Source organism: Panthera tigris, chromosome E2 (assembly GCF_018350195.1).
Source record: "Panthera tigris isolate Pti1 chromosome E2, P.tigris_Pti1_mat1.1, whole genome shotgun sequence".
In the NCBI taxonomy this organism is placed as follows: Eukaryota; Metazoa; Chordata; class Mammalia; order Carnivora; family Felidae; genus Panthera; species Panthera tigris.
The window spans coordinates 15,307,625-15,325,835 of NC_056674.1; the positions used below are offsets into that span (position 1 = coordinate 15,307,625).

Here is an 18,211-nt window from a genome sequence, read left to right on the forward strand (position 1 = left end):
CCTCCTCTCCCAGTGGGAGACCTGAGAATATCTACAGCCATTGGTACACCAGGGCTGTCTGTTAAGTGAACTAATTTTTATTTTATTTGTCTGTGTCGGGTAATTTTGGAACGTTTAAGAATTTTTTGAGGGCGCCTGGGTGGCTCCATCGCTTAAACGAGGGACTTCGGCTCAGTTCATGATCTCCTGGTTCCTGGGTTCAAGCCCCGCATCACGCTCTATGCTGACAGCTCAGAGCCTGGAGCCCGCTTCGGATTCTGTGTCTCCGTCTCTCTCTCTGCCCCTCTCCCGCTCCCGCTCTGTCTCTGTCTCAAAAATAAATAAGGATTAAAAAAAAAAAAACCAGAAAGAAAAAAAGGAAATTTGGGTACCAACCCGTATGGGACAAATTTCAAAAAGTATAGTGAAAAAGTTAAGACATTGTTGGCACCACTGGTAAACTAGGTTGGATGATGGTGATTCATCCGTGTTAATTTCCTGATGTTCACTTCTTTTTTTTAATGTTTATTTATTTTTCAGAGAGAGAGAGAGACAGAAAATGAGCAGGGGAGGGGCAGAGAGAAAGAGAGAGACAGAGGGAGACAATCTGAAACAGGCTCCAGGCTCTGGGCTGCCAGCACAAAATCTGACACCGGGCTTGAACTTGGGAATGGCGAGATCATGACCTAGGCAGGCAGAAGTCCGACGCTCAACGAACTGAGCCACCCAGGCGCCCGGCCCCCCGCCCGTTTTCACTTCCATCTTACCTTGTGCATAGTGGAGAATGTTCGTGTTTATACAAAGTATCATTACATATTACAGTATTTGGAGGTGAAAACGCAGCATGTTGGCAATCTATTCTCAGGAAAAAATTGAGGTTTGTGCTGTACTTAGAAACTTTTGCCATTTCAGGGGCACCTGGGTGGCTCAGTCGGTTAAGCGTCCGACTTCGGCCAGGTCATGATCTCACGGTTCGTGAGTTCAAGCCCCGCGTCGGGCTCTCTGCTGGCAGCTCAGAGCCTGGAGCCTGTTTTGGATTCTGTGTCTCCCTCTCTCTCTCTGCCCCTCCCCAGCTTGTACTCTTTCTCTCTCTCTCAAAAAGAAAAAGAAAAGAAGATAATTTTTTAAAAGTTTGCCAGTTCAAATATGTGTATATATTTAATATATAGACCATTTGATTTAATTTGTGTGTATGTTGTGAAGAAGGGGCCCAGCTTCATTCTTTTGCACATGGATTTCCAGTTGAAAAGACTATTCTTTCATCATTGTATTGTCTTGACACACTTCTCAATATTTAATTGATCATAGATGTATGTGTTGTTTTTTCTTCTTGCTTTTATTTATTTGTAAGAGAGTATTTGTAAAGTTTTATCTGTTTATTTATTTGTAAGAGAGCACAAGCGAGAAAAGGGCAGAGAGAGGGGGAGAGAGGATCTGAAGAGGGATCCACCACTGACAGCAGCCTGATGTGGGGCTTGAACTCATTAACCGCGAGATCACGACCTGAGCCGATCGATGTCAGACGCTCAACCAGTTGAGCCAGCCAGGTGCCCCTTTCCAGATAAACTTCAGAATTTCCTTGTCAGTTTCTGAAAAACAAAATCAGCTGTGATTTTCATAGGTATCGTAGACCAATTTGGGGAGTATTGTCATCTTAACAATATTAAGTCTTTCAATCCATGAACATAGGATATCTTTCCATTTACTGAGGTCTTCTTTAATTTCTTTCAACAATAGTTTGTAAGTTTTAGTATACAACAGTGCCTGAATCCATTTTATTGTTTCTGTGATTCTCTAATTCACTTACATTTACTTTTGTGTTTATTATTTCTTCCACTTACTTTGTTGTATTAAAAACTTATATATACTTAGTTTACTGTGTCATTCTTTCTTATTTGATAACAACATAATTTAATTCTATTAACATAGCTCTGATAATATATTCTATTCATTATAATTATATGCATTTTTAAAAATGTTTCTCATTTATTTTGAGAGAGAGAGAGAGAGAGAGAGAGAGCAAGTGGGGGAGGGGCAGAGAGGGAGGAGACACAGAATTCGAAGCAGGCTCCAGGCTCTGACCTGTCAGCACAGAGCCTGATGCGAGGATCCCACTCACGAACTGTGAGATCATGACCTGAGCTAGGTCATGGACAGAGCTAGGAGGCTGGGGCTTCAGGCTGCTACATCTCTCCGCTGTGCCCCTCACTGGATGTGCCCTCAGTCACAGAGAACGGCCTCACCCAAGGCCATGCCCCTCCCAGGGGCTGATCCCTGCCAGTGACTGGATGGTCCTGGGAGATAAAACGGGTCCTGATCCCATTGCTTCAACTGGGGACAAGCAGTAGAGTGGCCACCCCGGCTCCAAGTCTCCTCATAGCATTGTCTGAGGCTTATCTCAACCAAGTCGTCCCTCAGCCCAATCCTGCCCCCCTCACTTCCTTTTGGGGGTATCGCCTCAGGGTCCACAAGAGCCTTTTTGCCGGCAGTTCTTTGTCTTTGGGCCCGCTTCTAAGGAACTCAACCTAAGACACAGGACAATACAAATACATGTGTCATTAAGGTATGCTCTATGGACCCTCAGGTGACCTAAGCCGAAATCCGCACTTCCAAAATAGCCAGCATGTGGTGAAAAGTCCGATAGACAGTTACTACAAGAGCTTCACCTATTTACCTTTGAGAAACACAAGAGACTCCATTAATTAGCATGACGAATGTTAGAAGTGGGTTTTCATTTGCGTATCGAGTGGCTTATTAATGATTAACTTAGTGGGGGCGCCCTGGCTGGCTCAGTCGGTTGAGCAAAGGACCCTTGATCTCAGGGTCATGCGTTCAAGCCCCACGTTGGGCATAGAGTTTACTTAAAAAAAGAAAAATGAATGTAATGTGTGTAAAAATGGGCTGTTATTGGTGAAACTGGTAACATGCAATGTTGGCTCAAATATTTCAGATACTCGCCACCCTTGTTTGAACAGCATGGAAGAATCCAGTGAAGCTTCAGGGCGCCTGGGTGGCTCAGTTGGGTAAGCGTCCAACTTCAGCTCAGGTCATGATCTCATGGTTCGTGAGTTCAAGCCCCGCATCCTCAGTGAGGAGCCTGCTTGGGATTCTTTCTGCCCTTCCCCTGCTTGTGTTTTCTCTCTCTCTCTCTCTCTCTCTCTCTCTCTCAAAATAGAATAAAACTAAAACATTTAAAATAATCAAACAAAAAACAATAACAGAATCTACTGAACCTTCATCATTCACCTTCAGGAATGGTGCCCAAGGCATGAATTCTAAATCATCCTGTGATCGCTCGATGGTTCCAGAAGGACCCTAGTTGCCTGGTTAGCTCTATGGCTAACTGAATGGTCCTCAAGGATGTGGTCAGGTGCCCCTGAAATGAACCTTTCATGAAAGGTGAGTTCAGAGCACCTAGAAGGATAGCCTGCGGGGACTTCATCAAAATTACATCAGGGGCGCCTGAGTGGCTCAGTCAGTTAAGGGTCCAGCTCTGGATTTCAGCTCAGGGCATGACCTTATGGATCGTGGGTTCGAACCCCACATCAGGCTCTGCGCTGACGGTGCAGAGTCTGCTTAGGAATTCTCTCTCTCACCTTCTCGTTGCCCTTCTTCTGCTCGAATTCCCTCTCCCTCTCTCTCTCAAAAATAAATATACATTAAAAAAACCCACCTTATAGGACAGGTTGCAAATCTATTTTTGTTCCTACCTATGAATCATCGTCAGCGACTGCTCTGTCTCTGGCTAGTCCAGACGGGGCAGGTCTCCGCTCTGCTCCCCTGTCGGGGTGGGCTTCGTTCTCCAGCACACTCGCCTCCGGCTGCTAATCGGTGTAAGCCCAGTATTGTGTTCAGATCTCAGTTCTCCCCGGGGAGGGATCAGTAGCTGCCAGGAATTGGAGGTGGGACTTTCCCCTCACACAAGCTCCCTACTGGGTAATTTGTTACCAGAAAACCTCTCAGAAGGAATTCTACACATGGGAGAATGTTAAACAAACAAAACCAAAAACTAAAAAACAAGCCATGCTCTGGGGCGCCTGGGCGGCTCCGTCGGTTGAGCGTCTGGCTTCAGTTCCTCGTCATCTCACGGTTCATGAGTTTGAGCCCCGCGTCGGGCTCTGTGCTGACAGCTCAGAGTTGGAGTCTGCTTCGGAATCTGTGTCTCCTTCTCTCTCTCTCCCCTGCTTGCTCTCTCTCTCTCTCAAAGAAATAAACATTTAAAAAATTAAAAAAAAAAAGTAGTAAGCATTTGCTATTTGTTATGCGTGTAACAGATACCTCCTGCACCCGGGAGTGGGGCTTTTCCTTTTCATGATAGTGTGTTAGATATATATATATATATATATATATACACATACATATACATACATATATATATATATATATATATATATATATATATATATATATATATTTTGGTCTTAACGGCTCAAGTGCAGCCCTAACTTGGTGAAGCAAGAACACTTTGCGGGTTATGTAAGGGGTAGAAATGGAGAAAACTGGTACCTGATCTCTTACTCCATAGGGAATTAGTGTCCTGGGCATGGTTGCAGAAATCATGCCCGGAAGGTTGGAAAGGTTTCTTTTGGTTTCTAGTGACAAAGAAAAAGACCGTTAAATTGAAATTAAAACTGGGGAAAAGAGAGGGGCAGAATTTCTTGGCTCCTTGAATGTAAAAGTCTGGCTTCAAGCACATCCGCATTGAGAGACTATGCTCACGGAATCTTTCTTTCCCTGTCGCCTGGAGGTGCTTTGCTCAGCGCTGTCATTCTCAGGACGGGTCTCAGGACAAAGGTGGCCGAGGTGGAGTCTGGCTGCTCGGGGTTTCCCTCCCACCAGCTTCGCGGCCCCAGAGAAAGAGAAGCCACGTGTCCGGAGTCTCCCGGGAATAGCAGGGGGTGTGGCCAGGGCTGCGCTGCTCCGATTGGCTGGTTTGGGTCAAACGCTCCTCCCCGGAGCTCGGGGGAGGGGCCAGCCGTCCTGGAGCCACACGGCTTGAGACTAAAGGACCCTTGGATCCCCAAAACGTATTGGGGGTGCCGATTCCAGAAAAATCGGTGGAGGATACTCGGCTCCCAAAGCAACAGACGTCCAGGACTCTGGCATCAATGCGTTTTTCTTTCGTTGGCGGGGGAAGGCGTATCTGGGACCCTGGACGTAAGGAGGGAGATGGAGAATCAAGCGAACTCTTGTTCGTGGGATGTGATCAGAGCCTTGCACCAGGGCAGGCAGCCGGCAGGGAGCTAGGAAGAGCTGTGGCCAGCAGGGACCTGCGGGGACCTGCGGACGGAGGCCAGGAGGGGCCGGCAGGTGGCGAACGGTCTGGGATCTGACAGGCAGTCTCCACAGGCAGTTTCCTGCTCACTGCCAGGTGTCAGTCAGGTTTTATTCAATGCTTCCTCCTACTGTTAGTAGTAGTACTTGGGGGGCAAACAGGGGAAAGGGCCGTGACCTGTCGGTGGGAATGGGGGCCTCAGATGCACTGGGAACAGCTGTTTCCTGAGCATCCACGTGTCAGGTGCTGCTCTGAACATGTCCCGCGGGTTCACTCATTTGCTTCTCACACAACCCTCTGACGTTGGTCCTATTATTATCGTTCCTGTTGTAGACATGAGGAAACTGAGGCACAGAGAGGTTAAGTGACTTGCCCAAGACACACAGTCTGTAAGTGGCACGAACCCCAGCCCCTTGGCTCTTAACCCTGGCAGGTGTTCCAAACCACTGTCACCTGCCTCACATGGCGGGGGGGGGGGGGGGTGGGGGGTGGAGGGGGTGGCCTTGGCAATTCTACAGGACGGTACCCTGTTTTATGATCCCTGTTTGGTGGCCACACAGCCAGGGGCTCAGACAGTGTCTTTCGGTCCATTCGGAGGGAAGAATGCCTGAGGACCCAGGGACATCTCTTGCCACAGAGGTGACAGTGCAGGGGACCCCCGCTGGGGGTAAAAGTCTGCCAGGACCCAGACTGGTGAGTTTGTGGCCTCTCAGAACCAATTTCTATCACTTCTTCCAAAGGCTCCAGCTTCCTTTTGGGGAAATACCGCTCCACTGGACCCTGAGCGGCGCGTGGGTAGGGTGGGGTGTCACTGGTCACGGTCACGGTCACGGCGGGCCCACCTCCCGACCCGGGGCAGGTAGGTGCAGAGTGGGCCCTCCACAGTCAGCCCTGTGTGGGGCAAACAGGCCGAGGTCTGCCGTGTCGGGGAAGGGGGAGACAGGGTCCTGGTGGCCCGGGACGAGTGAGCCAGAGGGGGCCCGGGGTCCACCGTGGGTGACTTGAGAAGCTACAGGGGCAGAGAAAAGGGTGGTGAGGGACGGACTGGGAGGCATGCACCAGACAGAAGGTACAGCGAGAACGAGACACCCCCAAAGAGATACGGAGAGAGGGATGGAGACAGAGGGAGATACAGACAGAGACACAGATATAGTGACAAAAACTAAGAGCTAAAAACAACAACAGGAAAAATAAAAGCAGAGGAAGACAAGAGGAGACAACAGAGATGGACAGAGACAGAGACAGTGAGGCCGAGACAGAGAAGAGAGACACCACGGCAGAGAGAGAAACCGTCTGATGGAGAGACGAGGAGAGATGGAGACACGCAGGATAAACACGCCGCCCTCCTCACCCCTGCGGCCCCAGCTCCACAGAGGGAGGGGCAGGGACGAGATGGCAGAAACACACCCCCACACTGACCTCCTTCCAGGACTCTCTGTCCCTCAGCTCTGCCTGCCTTCCCTCCTGCTGTCGGCCAAGCCCATTAAGTTTCTGGCCCAGCCACAACTGAAGGCCCCACGCCCTGGGGAGGAAACCACAGAAGAGGCGTCCCCGCTGCCTAGCACCCCAAACCATCAATTAGTATTAACAAGGGAAGGCTCCTCACTGCCTAAAGACCCCCATCGGAGCTCTGATGGAGGGGAGGCCCCACCCCCATGACTCAGGAGGTTAAAGGGCCCGGGGGCCAGCCTGGGAGCCCAGAGTGTCCCGATGGCGTGTGGCAGCAGGAGGGTCACTATCCAGCTGGTGGACGAGGAGGCAGGGCCTGGGACCAGGGGCCCGAAGCCCTTTCGGGGCCAGAGATACGAGGCGATCCGAGCAGCCTGCCTGGATGAGGGAATCCTGTTCCGCGATCCTTACTTCCCTGCTGGCCCCGATGCCCTTGGCTACGATGAGCTGGGGCCGGACTCGGAGAAGGCCAAAGGGGTGGAATGGCTGAGGCCCCATGTAATGTGTGGCTGGGGGCTGTGGGGGCTGGGCCGCTGGGTCTGAGGGAGGAGGGGGCTGTGGGGGCTGGGCCGCTGGGTCTGAGGGAGGAGGGGGCTGTGGGGGCTGGGCCGCTGGGTCTGAGGGAGGAGGGGGCTGTGGGGGCTGGGCCCCTGGGTCTGAGGGAGAAGGGGATTATAGGGGGACTGGGCCCCTGGGTCCGAGGGAGGAGGGGGCTGTGGGGGCTGGGCCCCTGGATCTGAGGGAGGAGGAGACTGGGAGCCCCGGATACGAGGAGGAGGGCTGGCTGTTGTGACTCCCGGGTCTGGCGAGGCCCAGGGAAGCCGAATCCCTGTCCACGGGCTTTACGAGCCTCTCCCAGGGTTGGAGGCGCTCATTGCCCTGGAGCAGTGAGGGCAGGAGGGGACCCAGGCATCGGACCTCTCAGTTGCTCCTTCCCTCCCTTTCCTGGCTGAGGCCTGGAATCCCCCAACCCCCCCAGGAGTTTTGCGCCGAGCCCCAGTTCATCTGTGAGGACATGAGCCGAACAGACGTGTGTCAGGGGCGTCTAGGTAAGACCACCGAACCCCTCTGGGGCCCCCAGATCTGGCAAGTTGCAGCTGGGACCCTGCCGGCTCGGCCCCTGGGTCTCCCCCTCAGGGTCTCCTCTCCCTACGCCTCAGTCTCCCTCTTTCCAGGCTCCCCCAGTCCTCATCTCTCCCCCCCAGGTAACTGCTGGTTTCTTGCGGCCGCTGCCTCCCTCACTCTGTATCCCCGACTCCTGTGCCGGGTGGTGCCCCCTGGACAGGGGTTCCAAGGGGGCTACGCAGGTGTCTTCCACTTCCAGGTAGAGCTCAGGACCTCTGTTCATGCCTCAGTCTCCCCCACGGTGACATGGATATCACCGTTGACACTGTCCCCTTGGGGCTGTAATTCATGGGCCGGTGCGGCAGGGCTTGGGGTCGGAGGATGGGGTCCTTGGAAGCCTGGACCCTGCCCTTCTCGCACCAGCTCTGGCAGTTTGGCCGCTGGGTGGACGTCGTGGTGGACGACAGGCTGCCGGTGCGTGACGGGAAGCTGATATTCGTGCGCTCAGATCAGCGGAACGAGTTCTGGGCCCCGCTCCTGGAAAAGGCCTATGCCAAGTAAGGACCCAGCACACGTCCCAGCCGGCAGGCCCCACCCCACAAGGGGTCCCCGGAGGCGGACGGCTGAGACCCTCTACACGGCCCGCCAAGGGTCCCAAACCACGTCACGGCTCCCAGGCCCCCGAGGTCACACCATCCCCCGAGGGCCTCCAAATTATCAATACCTCCCTCTATCCACATTTCACACAAAACGTTCCTAGAGACCCGCCAACCCTTGCAATTCCTCAGGAGCCTGAAATCTCCTCTCTCGGGCCCTGGAGCCACCAGAGCTAAGATCTCCCCTGAGAATCCAGAAAAAATCTCTCCTACTATACTGGGAAGCCAAAGCACCTCCCAAATATTGAGTGGAGTCCATGGAACCCTCGATCTTTGCTTTTCTCCACCCTGTGGCTCTGAAATCCCCCACAAGCCCACGCAGACATCTCCCGGAGACTCAGAGTTTCAGACACGGCTCCCGGGATGCCCAGAATTCTGGCAGAGCTCTCCTGTGATCTCCCACATCACACAGTCGTGCGGCCCAGGGACCACAGGTCCAATCTCCAAGGGCTTCCAGACTGTGCCACAGTCCCCTACCCACCTTGGGAGTCTGCAGATGTCAGGGTTGGCCCCCTGGACCCGCACACCCCGGGGGACCCCAGGTCCCGGCGCGGGGACGGTGCGTGAGATGCTCATACGTGCCCGAGACGTTCTCACCCCGGACCTGCCCCCACAGGCTCCACGGCTCCTATGAGGTGATGCGAGGCGGCCACATGAATGAGGCCTTCGTGGACTTCACAGGCGGCGTGGGCGAGGTACTCTACCTGAGGCGAGACACCCCAGGCCTCTTCTCCGCCCTGCGCCATGCCTTGGCCAAGGAGTCCCTCGTGGGCGCCACTGCCCTGGTGAGAGAGTCACACCCCCATGGGGACCCCCATCAGGACCTGGGCACAGTCAGGGCTTGAGAGGGGTGGGGGGTGTGGACTCCTGTGCCTTCTTCTCTGTTCTGTGTTCACTGCTGGCTGGTCTTTCTCACCCATCCAACTCCGGCAAGTCAAAAGGAAATGTATTTGCTCTCATAACCAAACGGGCTTCAGGCACAGCTGAATCCAGGTGCTCATCCAGTGGATGTTGAGAATGTGTTTTTCTATTCCTGGTTCCGGATTAGTTTCATTCCTGGGCGGGCATTCCTCTCATGGGCTCCAAAGGGCTCCCACAACTGCGGGTCCCTCCTACCACCCCAGTGGTTTTTATTATTTAAGTGGTTTAAAAAAAATTTTTTTTAAATGTTTATTTATTTTTGAGGCAGAGTATCAAGAGGGGAGGGGCAGAGAGAGAGGGAGACACAGAATCTGAAACAGGCTCCAGGCTCTGGGCTGACAGCCCAGAGCCCGACGCGGGGCCCGGACTCACGGACCGCGAGATCATGACCTGAGCCGATGACCTGAGCTGAAGTCGGAGGCCTAACCGACTGAGCCACCCAGGCGCCCGCCCCCGCCCCCACTTTTTTTAAAGGCAAAGCCTCTTTCTGAGAATTTCAGCAAAAGTCTTAGGATTGACTTTCATGGGCTCAGCTTGAGTCATATGTTCATCTGTGACCCCATCACATAGTCATTCGCTGAATTGGTCTAATTCCTTCACTCATTCATTTGCTTAATCCTGTGCTCAGTTACTGATTCCCGGTCCTTTGGGTTTCTCTGCCCTCTCCAAGTATTTTTGTCTCATCTTCCTCTCTCTCCTTTCCCTCTTGCCTTCACTCCCCCATCCGACGCCCTCTCGGAGCTCTGCTCCTGCTGTGGTGGCAGGAGCGGGGGGGGGGGGGGGGGGGCAGAGAGGAGCAGCCACTCTCTTGTCCCCCCACCGCGGCCTCAGCATCCCCTGTCCTCCGCCCCAGAGTGATCGGGGCGAGTACCGCACCGAAGACGGGCTGGTGAAGGGACACGCGTATTCAGTCACGGGCACATACAAGGTGAGTATCCCCCGTGAACGGGCTACAGGGGTGCCTCGGCGCCACCGCCCACGGATGATGCCGTCCTCAGGTGTCCCTGGGCTTCACCAAGGTGCGGCTGCTGCGGCTGCGGAACCCATGGGGCCGCGTGGAGTGGACCGGGGCCTGGAGCGACAGGTGGGATGGATCTGGGGTGGGTGGGGGGCTCGGACCCGCCCGCCCTCCCCTCACCCCCCAGTCTCCCTAGCTGCCCACGCTGGGACGCGCTCCCCGCCGAGTGCCGAGACGCCCTGCTGGTCAAAAAGGAGGATGGCGAGTTCTGGTGAGGAGCCCAGCCCAGCCCCGCCTCTGGACCAGCGCCAGGCCCCCGGGGCTCAGGGAGGGGGCGAAGCCTGCTCGCAGGGACATGGGGCTCGTTCACGGGGACGAGTCTTAACAGCTAGAAACTGTCCATATGGTGGTAACTTCGGGGTTGGGTTCTATCTGGGGGAGTCGAGGAAGAATTCGCAGTGATATTAGGGGAACTGGGAAAAGCAGTAATCTTTGGAGGGCTGAAGGGGGCTGGCTAACATTTAGGGCCATTGTAGGAGGCTTGCTGGTGTCGGGGGCATTTGAAGGGGCTTAAGGATACCAGCTGCTGAGAGCCCGAGGGTCTTGATGTTTGGGGGCTGAAGGCAGTTTGGCAATATTGGGGAGGAGCGTATGGAGCTTGGTTGTCTGTGGGGCATTGCCGGGGACTTGGAGAGATCCGGGGGAGCTGGGGGGCTCAGCGATCTGGGGTCCCTTCCGGAGACGCGGTACCGTCTGGTGGACTGATGGGTACTTGGCGATGTTTGAGGAATCGGGGAGGGTTGTGGTTGGAGGGGGGGCATCCTGGGGTCTTTGGCAGACGGGGGCCCCGGGGAGGTGGCGGCTGGGGAGGACCTGAGCGCTGGCCACCCGGCAGGATGGGGCTGGAGGACTTCGTCCGATGCTTCAACACGGTCCAGGTCTGCTCGCTGAGCCCCGAGGTGCTGGGCCCGAGCCCAGCGGGTGGGGGCTGGCACATCCACACTTTCCAAGGCCGCTGGGTGCGGGGCTTCAACTCTGGCGGGAGCCAGCCTGGCAACGGTGAGGCCTGGAGGGCGCCCCAAGAAGCGAGCAAGGCGGGGGGGGGGGGAGGGCCGTGGCAGGCCGGGTGACCCCCTCTCTCTCCCGTCCGCTAGAGACCTTCTGGACCAACCCCCAGTTCCGACTGACGCTGCTGGAGCCCGATGAGGAAGAGGACGATGATGAGGAGGGGCCCTGGGGGGGCTGGGGGGCGGCGGGAGCGTGGGGCCCTGCGAGGGGTGGCCGCATCCCCAAGTGCACCGTCCTTCTGTCACTCATCCAGCGCAACCGCAGGCGCCTGAGGGCCCAGGGCCTCACTTACCTCACCGTGGGTTTCCACGTGTTCCAGGTGGGACCCCAAGGCTTAGCGGAAGCAGCAGGGGACAGGCGTGGAGGGGCTGGGAAGGCCGAAGGGGTGGAGGTCAGAGACAGGACAGAGCCCAGGGCATGGGGGTGGGGGTGGGGAACGAGGGGCAGGGAAGGTCGCCCAGGGTGCAGACAGGAGCCGGGTCCAGAGGGGGTCGCAGATGGGCTGGCCGGGACAGGGACTGAGGGGCAGGGGCGTGATGATGGCGGAATGGGAAGAAGAGGGAGGTGTGGGGGGCTCTGACTCGCCCCGTTCTTCCTCCTTACAGATCCCCGAGGAGGTGGGTCGCGGCGGGGACCCCCAGATCCCGGCCCCGGGGGCCCGGGCACCCGGCGCCAGGGCGGCGGGCGGACAGCGTGACCGCGGGCGGCCCGGGTCACGGTCACGATCGCGCCGCGTTGGCCCCGCAGCTGCTGGGCCTGTGGGACTCCCCGCGCAGCCGCGCGCTCCTGCCCGGCCTGCTGCGCGCCGACCGCTCGCCCTTCTGCGCCCGCCGCGACGTGAGCCGCCGCTGCCGCCTGCGCCCCGGCCACTACCTGGTGGTGCCCAGCGCCGCCCGCGCCGGCGACGAGGCCGACTTCACGCTGCGCGTCTTCTCCGAGCGCCGCCACACCGCCGTGTGAGTCGGGGCACCCGGACCCGCCCTCGGGAGCCCCAGGGCCCCGCTTCCCGGGACCCCCGCGGGGATCTGCCCGGGGCCCCCGACGCGGGTGGGGGGGGGGGGAGCGTCCCCTCCTCCACTTCCCTTGTGTCATTTGCAGGGAGATCGATGACGTCATCAGCGCCGACCTGCACTCCCTCCTGGTGAGGGGCTGCAGGGGATGGGCACTGCGGGGCAGGACCGGGTGGGGGTCCTCTGGGCCGGCACTAAACTCCACGCCACCCCCGCCCTGCCCCACAGGTCCCCTACGTTCCCCTGGAGCTGGGGCTGGAGCAGCTATTTCAGGAGCTGGCCGGAGAGGTGAGGATGGGGGGACCGGACGGAGGGGGTCCGCCCCTCCCCTTGGACACCGACCCCCCCCCCCAACCCTCCTGGGTGTCTCATTTTGCTTTAGTTTCTCCGTCCCTCTGTGCTTAAATCTCCTTTCTGCTCTCAAAATGCTCACAGCTCTTCCCTGCCTCAGGGCCTTTGCTCAGTCTGTGTACCTTTGCCTGGATGGCCCTCTCTCCCTTCACACCCCCTGCCCCGGCTAAAGTCTCATCTTTCTAACGTGCCCTTCTCTGGAAGCTCTCCCACACTCTCCCCCCGGGGCTGGTCAACTGCAGGCCTGCTGTGGACTCCAGGGGCCCAGTGCTTCTCCACTGCAGCCCTGTCTGCTCTGGGGACAGGTCTCTAGCTCTCCCTGGACCATGAGCTCTCTGTCACTGCGGTGTCCCCAGCACCACCCAGCATGCTAATTTGGTCAGCCCCCAGCTGTGCTGTGTTGTCCAATGGCCTGAGTGAATGGCCTCACACCTTCTCTCTCCTTGAGCAGGAGGAAGCACTCAGCGCCCCTCAGCTCCAGACCTTATTAAGCATCGCCCTGGAGCCTGGTGAGTTGGGGACCGGGGTGGACCCCACGGACCCCCACCCCCCCGCCCCATGTGTGTTAATTCATGATGCTGCTGGGAGTCAGGTCACGGGAGCCCTGGACTCCGCGTGACAGCGTCTTCCCACGTGTGGGGCCTGTGGCAGGACTGAGGCCACCCCACTCAAAAGGACCCCCTTTCTCTAAGGGAGGCAGGGGGCGTAGCTGCCACGAGGGGACTTGGAATCCCCTTGCCTGGGTTCACATGTCGGCTCTGCCAGTTCCCGGCGGTCACTTGGCTCTCTGAGCCTCAGTTGCTGGCGTGAGGACAGCGGTAGGGGATAGCGGCAGTCCCCAGCACTCGTGATGACGGCCAGCTCACAGGAAGTACTCGGCTTCGTTTGTTTCCTGCAGCCAGGTCCCACGCCCGGACCCCTCGAGAGATTGGGCTCAGGACCTGCGAGCAGCTGCTGCGCTGTTTTGGGGTATATGAGGGGGGCAGTGCCTGGACAGGGAGGATGGGCATGCTGGGGCCCGTGTCCCCCTTCTGGGGACAATGACTTTAACCAGATGCCCCATCCCCAGAACGGGCGAAGCCTCACCCTGCACCACTTCCAGCAGCTCTGGGGCCATCTCCTGGAGTGGCAGGTAAGGGGGGGGGGTTGGGGAGCCACCTCCTCCCGGAAGGTAAGGCACTTTTACTAACGAGGACATAGGTCTCCTGTGGGCTCACGGGGCCCCAGGGGAGGAGAAAGTGGACCACGTCATACCAACGTGGAGGGACGACTTGGAGGGATCTGGCCTCGTCCCACCTGCCCTTCTGTGGTCCCTCCAGGGGCACTAAGTGGCTCAGGGGTGGAAAACACAGGCTCTGGTCCTGGTTTGAAATCCCGGCTCCCAGGTCGGGGCCCCCCTCTGGCCTTGCGACCTTAGGCAAGTCACCTCCCCTTGAGGGGCCTTTGTCTACCAGCGGGAAGTGTTAATTCCCGCCTCTCTGGCCCGGGAGGAGGGAGTGGTCCAGGGCCTCCCTGTGCCGAGCCCTCTCGAAGCCCCTGGTGGGTGGAATCCTGATGTGTCCGGCTGTTACTAGTATTCCCATTTCACAGACTGGGCAACCTGCTCAAAGTGGTAGAGCTGCTTGCCCAGGGCCCGAAGCCAGGAAGAAAGGGAGCTGGGTGGGAACCCAGGCTGACTGGCCTCCAAGGTCCCCTTTTCAGGGGGCTTGGGGGGCTCGGGGGGTGGGACTGACCCGTGCCTCCCCGCCCAGGCCACATTTGACAAGTTCGATGAGGACGCCTCTGGAACCATGAACTCGTACGAGCTGAGGCTGGCGCTGAATGCGGCAGGTGTGTGCGGGGGTGCCACGGGGACGGGTCTGCTCCCTTTCCTACCCGCTGTACTCTCGCAGGCCTGGCTGCCTGCTCACCTTAGTTTGCTGCCAGCTCTTGGCCGGGACTGGATGCCCCCGGGAGACGGGGCGCAAGGGGGGATGGGCCTGGGAGGGTGCTGGGGGCCTGGAGCAGGGCCTCCCAGAAGGGGAAGAGAGGGGAAGCCTGGGAGCCCGTGTCTGACGGGCACCGGTCCCCAGGGCATTGCGGTAAAATGGCCCATAGTCCCCTGAGTTTGGGCTGGAATCCTGCCTGTACTTACTCCCGGGGGGGCCCTGGGCACCTGAGTCCATCTCCTTGATGGAGTCTCCGTGTAAAATGGCCAGGACACAGGGCAGATGGGAGGAGCCCGCAGGGCTCAGCGCTGGGGGGAACCTGCTTCTAGTCACTGCCCCGGCAAAGGTCTAGGAAAGGCTGGCTTCTTCCGGGAGAGGAACAGCCTCATTCCCTCTGTAGCACGAAATCCGGCCCGAGGGGGCGGAGCCAGGGAGCAAGGCTTTCCCTGGGCTCTGAAGCAAGTTAGGGATGTGCGTGCGTGTGGAGGGGCTGGGACCAGAAGGGAACTCCCTGTCGCCCCTCCCCCCCCACCCCACCCAGGGCTCGTCTGCCACAGCCAAGCCCAGGGTGAGACACGGGGGGACGGGAGGCAAGCCTGACAGCCTGTGACCCAGTCTGAGAGGCAGGGGGCCCCTGGGGGAGAACCTTTGAAGTCCAGAGATGTGCAAGAAAAGAGCCCAAGCGGAGGGGAGATGGAGTCAGAAGGCTGGGAGGTGTGGCACAGAGACAGAAATGGAGTCCCGGGCGGACAGAAGCAGAGGCGAGAGCGAGGGGTGATGGAGGGTTTGTGCTGTTCGTATTACTGGGCCTCTCGTCCGTGCCTGGTGTTAATCTAGGCAGAAGACTGATAAAGTGCTCTTGCGGGTGGGGGTTGATGTTCTGGTGCCGCAGACGACGAACAAGATCATCTGGGTCAGATGGTAACACATGCTATGGCGGGAAAAGAAAGCAGGTGTATGTGTGTGTGTGTGTGTGTGGGGGGGAGTGGTGGCCTGGGACACAGCGGCCAGGGAAGGACCAGGGTGCTAAGGGGGACTGAACCTCGGGGACACAGGACCAGGTGCGGTCTAGACAGAAGGGGCAGCCTGTGCAAAGGCCCTGAGATCAGAGCGTGGGCCGCGCTGCAACAGCTTCAAGGGGCCAGGTAATGGAGATGAGAGAGGGGGCTGGTGTGGCCAGAGGAGGAGGGTGGGGAGGCAGTGGTCAGAGGGGAAAGATCAGTGGGGTGAGAAAGCAAAGCTCTATGAGGCCTCATGAGGACCTAGGCTCTTTGAAAAATCGTTTTTTTAATATGTAGGAGAGGAAGGAGATAAGGCAAGTCCAAGGTCAGGGTATGTGGGGGGCTGGAGCCAAGAGCAAAGGGAAGGTCCCACTGTGTATGGAGGAGGGAGCGCCGGGGAGGGGACCAGCAGGAAGCAAGCTCCGGGGGCCCCTGGAGATGGTGGGAGGTCTCGGGGCGGGAGGTCAGCAAGAAAAGTGACCTGCTGCAGCTCAGCCACACTCTGCGTGTTCCCCGGACACCTGCTCTGCTCCTGGCCCTATGCCGGCTGACGCTGGGGGTTTGGTGGTGACCGGAAACCCTTCCCTTACCTCCAGCGGCTTCCAGAGCCACCAAGGACAGGGACAGCCCAGAGGGGTCAGGGTGGGGACGGGGTGACACAGGGAGCCAAGGAGGTGCTCCACGCTGCAGGCAGGAAGGGAGGGGGGATCGGAGAGGGCTTCCTGGAGGAGGCGGCACAAAGGCTTAGGAGCGTTCTGGGCAGAAGGAACATCGTGTACCAGGGAGGCAAGACAAAGCACAAAGTCCAAGTGCAGGAGGGGTTGGAGGGGGTAGATGAGGCGTGGTCTGCGAAGGCCACCGGGCGGTTAAGGACAATGGGGGCCCTGGGGAGGGGCAGCAGGGACCTAGTGAACCGCGTGAGGGGTTTCCCAAGCGGCAGGGGATCCCGGGCAGGACCCCACACCAGGCAGCGCACGAGAGTGGCCAGAGGAAGCAGTCTGCATGAAAGGTCAGTAGGAATGTGAGGGGGCAGCTGAGGGGTTCTGGCCCCTTCTTGGGCTCTCCCACCTCCTCCGGCCAGGGTCCCCCCCGGCTCAGGGCAGATGAAGGCCGGGGGGCTGTGGGAGGTCACACTGCCAGGGTGGGGCTGCAGGCCCCCGACCTCCTCCAGGCCGTTCACAGCACCTCACACAAGGCCCAGCAGGTGATGGCACCAGACAAGCGTTTCTTTGGTGAACGAAGGCACAGAACAGGGGGCAGAGATGGGCTTTAGGAGGTGGCAGAAGTCCATGAAATCGTCCTCAGAACTGCGTTTATGTGGCCACGTGGGGGAAGGGGGAGCCGTCCTGCAGCCCTGCCTCTCGGAGGGTTACCTGACCTGCAATGCGGTCTGTCAAAAGCCTATTGAGATGTGTCATCAGAGGTGATTTTTATCAGGTGATTTCTAAAGTTTAGAAATTGCCTCTGGTAGGAGTATGAAGAGAGGCTCTGTGTGGGACTGACGACATTTTGCTGCACAGAAACATCCTCCAGGGTCCATTAGCAGAAACTCACTAGAATTTAAAGAACAATAAGACTGACATACAGTCATTGTGTGCCACTGTTCTGAGCTCCACGTGGGGCATCTTCGCACAGCCTTGCGGGGTCAGGGCCGTCACCGTCCCCGTCTGACAGAGGAGAAAGCCGCGGCGCGGAGAAGCGAAGGGAGCTGCCCGCGGCCGCACGGCGGGGGACGAGGCAGAGCTGGGCTTCGAGGGGCGGGAGCAGCTCGGTGTCTTCCCCGGGGAGAGTCGCGGTGGGGCGCGGCGCCGAGATGGGGCTCACGGGGACGGCCGAGGCTCAGCGGTGGCCTCCCCTAGGCTTCCACCTGAACAACCAGCTGACCCAGGCCCTCACCAGCCGCTACCGGGACAGCCGCCTGCAGGTGGACTTCGAGCGCTTCGTGTCGTGCGCAGCCCAGCTCACCTGCATCTTCCGTGAGTGCGGCCCGGGCGCGGGTGGGCCGGGGGAGGAGGTCTCCCACGTGCCACGGCGGGTGCTCAGCCCGCCCTCTCCGCACAGGCCACTGCAGCCGGCAGCTGGAGGGAGGCGAGGGCGTCGTCTGCCTGACCCGCAGACAGGTGAGCCTGGGCCGGAGGGAGCGGCTCGGGGCGGCCGGGTGGGCGTCTTCCCCGGGGACCTCTGCCTCGAGCCGGCGGTCCTCTCTCCCCCAGTGGATGGAGGTGGCCACCTTCTCCTAGCAGCACCTGCGGCCGGAGGCGGAAGAGCCGCCGGGACACCCCCCCCCCCCCCCCCCCCGCCTGGCACGCGGGGCCGGTGCTCTGGCGCGATGCGGCGGTTCAGAGCGTCGCCGCGGGAGCCAGCCCGCCTGGAGCGGCTTCTGGCTCCAGTGCCCACCAGCCGGGCGATGCTGGCCACGCAGCTCCCTGCACTTCTCTGCGCTTTGCTCTCCCCATCCGGACGCGGGGATGGCGACGGCACTCTTCTCGTGCAGGCTACGCGACTTAGCGCTCGGAGCCTGGCAAGAGCGGGTCCCCGGTAGCACCCATT

General features: G+C 58.5%; 1 protein-coding gene across 1 annotated transcript; it reads left to right on the forward strand.

Moving 5' to 3' along the window:
* Positions 1-6,811: 6,811 nt before the first annotated feature.
* CAPN12 (calpain 12) lies at positions 6,812-17,936 on the forward strand. The gene is made up of 21 exons (XM_042969369.1): positions 6,812-7,201; positions 7,683-7,752; positions 7,909-8,027; positions 8,192-8,325; positions 9,041-9,209; positions 10,199-10,273; positions 10,344-10,429; positions 10,500-10,574; positions 11,199-11,362; positions 11,458-11,690; positions 11,977-11,988; positions 12,119-12,327; positions 12,470-12,512; positions 12,610-12,669; positions 13,184-13,241; positions 13,631-13,701; positions 13,802-13,864; positions 14,484-14,562; positions 17,521-17,637; positions 17,723-17,781; positions 17,875-17,936. Exons 1-21 carry the CDS (start codon positions 6,965-6,967, stop codon positions 17,899-17,901), a joined length of 2,160 nt encoding a protein of 719 aa, XP_042825303.1. The 5' UTR covers positions 6,812-6,964; the 3' UTR covers positions 17,902-17,936.
* Positions 17,937-18,211: the final 275 nt, after the last annotated feature.